This window comes from Sinocyclocheilus anshuiensis, unplaced genomic scaffold (assembly GCF_001515605.1).
Source record: "Sinocyclocheilus anshuiensis isolate Anshui unplaced genomic scaffold, SAMN03320099.WGS_v1.1 scaffold1486, whole genome shotgun sequence".
Lineage (NCBI taxonomy): Eukaryota > Metazoa > Chordata > Actinopteri > Cypriniformes > Cyprinidae > Sinocyclocheilus > Sinocyclocheilus anshuiensis.
The window spans coordinates 68,203-74,857 of NW_015552651.1; the positions used below are offsets into that span (position 1 = coordinate 68,203).

Here is a 6,655-nt window from a genome sequence, read left to right on the forward strand (position 1 = left end):
GAATATTCAAGCTGTTTATTCATTTTTCCACCCATGAACGAAAAACGAAAATTTAAGCTGAATTCTAGTTTTTCGTTTTTTGGTAAAAAACAAAAAAATTAAAAAGGAGCCGTTTTCTCATTTTTCTACTTTCAGTATTAAAAAAAAACCGAATGATTGAATGATACACGGATTTTTCTGGCACAAACCGATCGTTTCATGTCTTAGGACATCAATGTGTCATCACGAGCCGCAGGGTTTAATTTGGATTTGTCTGTGCATGGTTTTTTTACTCTCATGCATTATACGACTGATAGACTGCAACGGTTAAAGTTAAAAATCATCATATGTGTTCTACTGAAGAAACAAAGTCACCTACATCTTGAATGCCCTGGGGGTAAGCAGATAAACATCAAATTTCATTTTTGGGTGAACTATCCCTTTAAGCTCAAGTTCTGTGTGAACTTTTAGAAAAACACATCTCCAATTTTTTTTTTTTAACGCCACTGCCCTGCGTCTCACATTTTTAAACACATTCTGTGTGATTGGCTGATAATGTTGAAGAACAGAAAAGAACAGATTTTGCGTCGTAAATGGGATAACTTTTTTTTTTTAGCTTGAAACTGCACCTTTCAAATAAGGCACTCATTCAAATGATGCTAAAAATGCAGAGAGAAGCGGCGCATTGGTCAAAGATGCCGGTCTAGAATGGAAACATGTTTCTACTTAAAGAGTAAAAAATAATGTAAGACAAATGTTAAATAAAGTCCCACTGTCAGATAGTCACAAGATATAGCTAAAGCTGCAATTGTGACATATAAAGTCACAATTACAAGAAATATAGTCACAATTGTGGTATGTAAAATGATATTCTGACGTACTATATGTGCAGTCTAGTGGATGTTTGCATTGAAAAACAATTAGTAGAAAAAAACAGGTGAAACACAAAAATGCTTTAACTGTGTGGACTGCCTTATAGTTTAAATATCATTAGATGGTGAATTAACATTTCTAAGAGAACTGAAGGAGACAAAGTCAACAAACAGCAGATGAGCACATGCCCACATGCAAGATCAATAATGTGCTTCTGTAAATCATTAATCTAATATTTATTGTGCTTTCACTACTTCAGGAAATCATGCACATTTCCTGGGGGATCTGGTAAACATCTGGGTGCTAACAGGGAAATCGCAGTGTTTATTTTTGCTTAATTGTGTATATAATTACATATGAATTATCTGTATTACCTGTTCAACAGCTGGACTCACACTTGGGTTGTTGGACTTTTCATTGATAGAGTTTATCTCATGATTGGTGTTGTTTGTGATGATGTCACTGCTGATGTTGTTTATGACAACGTCATTGCTAAAGGTGGTGATGGTAACATCAGCTGACTGCAGGGGAGGGAAATGACTGTGTCCCAGCTGCAGTGGACGTGAACCATTGAATTAGGCCTGCAAACAGCTTGATCTGTTCTAATGAATAATGTCCACACATACAAGCTCTTACCTCTGTATCTGCTTTCAGTACCATCTTTAAAACTCGTTCAGTGAAGAACAAAATGTAAAATCCACCAAAAATACCAACTACGTTTAGCACATAGTTATCATCTTTAGGATCTAAGCCAAGGGCCTGTTCAGTTGGCAAAAAAGATAAGAATTAGGACTGCATGCATGAAGATTTTGAGTAATTGACTGTTTTTGGCCAATCTTATAATGTTTTTCCCTCTAGAGCAGTGTTTCTCAACCCTGGTCCTGGGCGCCCCCCAGCACTGCACATTTTGTGTGTCTCCCTAATCAAACACACCTGATTCAACTCACTAGCTCATTAAAAGAAACTCAACGACCAGAAATGGGTGTGTCAGATAAGGGAGACATACAAAATGTGCAGTGTTGGGGGGCGCTCAGGAACAGGGTTGAGAAACACTGCTCTAGAGCTACATATTTTTCCATCTATACCTTTGTAAATCATTTTATCTCTCAAATATCATCTCATAATCTCATTGTAACTCATTCTTACCTCTGGGATAAGTTGCAGTACAGCATTTGAAAACAGTGTCCCAATGGCCAGTCCAATGAAATACGTCAAGACTTTTGGAAAATATGTTTTTTTAGTGAGAGGCACCAGAAATAACCCCAAAAGAGCAGCCAAGTTTATCACGGTCACAGCCAGGAAACCATAACCCCAAACTACAGGAAGGAGGAAACGGATTTATTTACACATATATTGAGGCATATTCAAATTATTTCCATCAATTCAATTTAAGAAGTGAAAAAAAAACTGTAGTTTCAATTTATCACAACTTAATGCAGTTCAACTTCACTGCATCCCAACACAGAAACCTAATGCAGGAAGTGTATTAAGTTTCGGTACTGGATGCAGTGAAGTAAAATACTCTTTTACAGCCTGTTAGTGAGGACATCATTACCATATGAAATGGGATCAGACAAAGGCTGTTTTTTCTGAATGTGAAATGAGAAACTGATACCGCACAGTTCAAAACCTTCAACAAAATCAGTGAATCAACAATGTGATGATGGGTCATGGAAAATCCACTTATCAGTTCAAGTGTTTGCTCTCTAAAAGAATCTGTGTGTAATGTGTGGTGTGATAATAATATCAACTTTTAACCATTGTGATTCATAAGCAAAAAGGTCAAAACCATGATTACACAAAAGTGTAAAATACTTGGCTGAGTTTCACACCCAAAATAAACACTAGGGAATCAATCTGTAACTCCCTGATAAAATGGTAAAATAAGTTGATTTGGTCTCCAGAGGTTTTATTGTAATCTCTGTCGATTTCCTCATTAATCAAAATATATTTTCCTGACTTCATACAGCACATTTGATTGTCATTTCCACCAAGATGAAGGGGTTTGTGGTATTCAGACTCACCTTTGTGATCAGGTAATAATGAAGAATCATTGAGGTTTGAGGGGGAGGTGTAAGAGCAGGCAGGGAGCAGGACCCGATTGAGAATAGCTGGACACATCATCTCCAGATCATTGAGACTGACCGTAGAAGCATTACCCAATCCAAAGGCAGACAGCAGCTCTGACAATGAAGAACACTACCAAAAAAAAAAGTAAAAAAAAAAAAAAAAAGGAACATCTGTGTCATCAAGAATTAGAATTTGGTACTGATTCTTGAGACATGGGAAAAAACATGTCTAATTATAGGCTAAACATCTCCTATTTCTAAACAAAATAATTACTGAAAATAATGTTTGATATGCAAAATATTCCATACATGAAAAAAAATGTTTTCAAACTTTACAGGGACTCCCTGCTTTCATTAAAAAATAAAATAAAAAAACATTATTGAAAGAAACAGTATTAACAGTTAATTATGTAGCAAAGTTAAACATTACCTATATATTTTCTTTACTGTTACCAATATATTTTCCAAACCAATAACATTACAGAACAACATAATACACACCAAAAAACATGTACATAAAACAGTAAATAAAACAAAATACATCAAACTATGCTGATTGCTGATAGTTAGGTAGCCTACCGATCAAAATGCAAATGATTCAAAAAGAAATAAAGGGTGATAAAAATAAAAACTTAAATACTTTATTAAAATTACTATACTAAACTATATTAAAATACTATATTAAATTAAATTAAATATTACTTATGAATCAAGATGTAACTGAAAACAGGTTTCCACATTTTGTCAAATTAAGCAATGTTGCTAGAAATATTAATTCTTTCCAAATAGAAAGAGGTGAGTCCCGTTAGCCAAGGAGAAAAGACAAGCCTTGTACTCTTCTTCCACAACGTCAAAATAATTCCATATCCTCCTGGGACCCAGGCATAGACTTTTGTCCTCTATAGAGGACATTATATTTTAGTGAATTCCTCTGATGCCACATATATGATTTCCCTATATGCCACAGCTTTCAGTCTGGATGTCCTGTACAGAACACATTCAGGGCTTTTTAGAGATATCAAATGTTTGGAGGTTTGATCATAAACACTCTCTCTCCTTGGTCTTTAAAAATGACTAATAATGACAGAATGATCAAATTTAGGAAATATGATAATATTTTGTAATTATAATTTGAATCTAATTTTCAAATTGTCGTAAAAAAAAAACATCTCAGAAAAATGTTATGGGGTTTCAAATCGGAATTTGACTGTTATGAAACAAGGCATAATTTTCATACATGTCTTCTGTAGGGGACAGCAGGGAAATAAATTATAGATCAATGTTTATTATGTTATTACTCCCATTATAACACTTGTTTTTCATTATAGCTTGCCCCAATTAATATGCAAATTAGATTCAGTGGTCTCATAGATGGTAATATCAATTTATGGACATTTTACGCACATATTGCATTAAGTAAAATTGTATATCAAACCATTCTGTTATATCTTTCAAAGCATAGTTGAGAATCATCTTTGTACAAAGTTCGGTCAAAAACAGCCTGAAACCTAAAAACTGATAGGTGAATGAAAAAATAAAACATCGTTTTTTCCTATAATAGGCTACATGCCTTTTCATGTCTATTTTTTTTTTTTTTTACTTAATCCTGGCGTCTTCTACAAGGACATAGAATAAAATATGAATGAAATATATTTTTTCACAAATGTTTTTTTTTTTTTCTCCATTTGTTTCTTGTGTGAAATAAACATTCAGAAAATTTCCGTGACCTTTCACTTGTGTTGCTTGCTTTTTCTATTAGTTAAAGTGCTGTTTGATGAAAGAAACTGGCATTACCTCAGTGTTCTTCAGCGGATTGGCTTCATCGTCGACAGATGCCGCGCGGCGGCTGGTAATGAGGCGCAGAAAATTTTCCAGGTTTCCCGTGGACAGAGATTTGCTTTCACCGTAGAAGCGCAAAACACTTTGCATTAAACTTTCCTCCATATTTCTATCCTTTCGAAATGAATAACTTTACCGAACAACTATCCGAGAACAGTGTAAAGCAGTCGACGGTCAAGACGGATGGAAACCACGCGCGCACATTCTAACTAATAACAGAAGCCTCAGGTTAATAAATGAGAAACCCTTTTCTTTCATTTCCTTTTCAGAAATGATTTGCAATCTCCCGGACGTGGGAGGAACAACTATTTGCCGGCTTTACTAATCAATCTGTAGTCTAATAGTAGAGTCCACCTCTGACGCTCACTCTTCCATTCCTGAGCAAAGATCGCGGGAAGAAACTTCTGCTGCATTGAGGGTCAAAGAACAGCAACATGCTGCTGCCCAACCACTGCTACTACCAGCCGGATCACTGCCATCACTCCGTGTCAATAAATGAAGCCTTTGTTTGCGCTTTTCCAGACATTCGTGCAACGTGTTCAGGTCTGACTTGAGTAACATTCAAGTGATCTTGTAGAAGTACGTTACAGCCATTGAAAATAACACAATGCCAATATTTGCACATTTCTCAGTGAAGCCTATTTTTTATCACTGACCAACATGACTTGGTGTTTTTCGAAAACATCCACATTAAGTAAAAATAAAAAAATATGAAAAAAAAAATGTTATATTATTGTAAAGTATTTATTTAAATTGATTCAAGTGTTCAACAACAATGGACTATGCAGTTTGTTTTTATACGGTTTATATATATATATATATATATATATATGCATGTATGTATATATACATATAAGTAATAATTAACAGGACCGTCCTGAGAATGCAGTGCCCCGCAATCTTTTATTACATTTGTATAGTTGATTTTAAAGCTGTCAGTCAGGCAACTTGACAAGCACATCATAAAATCAGTAGACATCCCTGAGAGACGTGATATGAAGATTTGCAGTGATTTCTTCAGCAGTGGTGAGTCTCCATGCTCCAAAAATAACTGGATTTTTTAGACAGCATCAGGAAGCCATTGACATCAAAGTGACCGGGAATATCGTCAACATCCAGCCAAACATACACAGCAGGAAAGGAGCAGTGCAGAGTCACGAAAAAGCTCTGCACAATTCTAGTGTCCTTTACAGTAAACTGCAATATACAAATAAAATAAACCTGTCAGTCAGTTGAGGGATTCAATTTCTTAAGGACAAGCATTTGCATTCAGTCACATCTCTGCTTAGGTGGATGTGTTTGTAAATGGTGTGCGAGAATGTATGGTTTTTACCGTGATGTTGGGTTTCTGCAAACCCTCTGCATATCGTGGAGAGCTGAGGAAGATGTGATTGTGAGGGCTGATCATTTGACCTGGACTACTGAGAAGAAAAGCAACTATGCATGAGCGCCGTGTGCAGTTCCCACATTGCGTCAGCAGAGCTGATATAGAAAGCTGAAACACAAGGGTGCTTCCTCCTGCTTTTATTGTAGTCGCGTTGGACTCTAAAGAACACACAGATTTAAAGCTGCTCCAGCTGTATAATTTCACCTGTGAACATGAGTATAACATGACAAATACTGGTCAAAATTCAAAAATAATCTAATAGAAGTAAACACAAAATGAAAACATGTTTACTCACCAGTGGATCCTCTGTGGTGAATGGGTGCCTTCAGATTATTACAAACAAGCAGCATTTCACTTCACAAGATGTTAACTGATTGACTGGAGTTGTGTAGATCATTGTGATGTTTTTATCAGCTGTTTGAACTCTCAATCTGATGGCACCCATTCACTGCAGAGGATCCATTGGTGAGCAAGTGATATAATGCTACATTTCTCCAAATCTGTTCCA

At 35.7% G+C, this 6,655-nt stretch overlaps 1 protein-coding gene across 1 annotated transcript in view; it reads right to left on the reverse strand.

Moving 5' to 3' along the window:
- Positions 1-5,306, reverse strand: part of LOC107667057 (zinc transporter ZIP8-like) — a 10,485-nt gene extending 5,179 nt beyond the window's left edge. The window contains exons 1-5 of the mRNA XM_016458640.1: positions 4,716-5,306; positions 2,877-3,051; positions 1,999-2,168; positions 1,489-1,611; positions 1,227-1,403 (exon numbers count right to left, since the gene is read on the reverse strand). Coding sequence (XP_016314126.1) covers positions 1,227-1,403; positions 1,489-1,611; positions 1,999-2,168; positions 2,877-3,051; positions 4,716-4,865 — 795 coding nt within the window. The 5' untranslated portion in view covers positions 4,866-5,306. The remainder of the gene's footprint in view (positions 1-1,226; positions 1,404-1,488; positions 1,612-1,998; positions 2,169-2,876; positions 3,052-4,715) is intronic.
- Between the last annotated feature and the right edge of the window lie 1,349 nt (positions 5,307-6,655).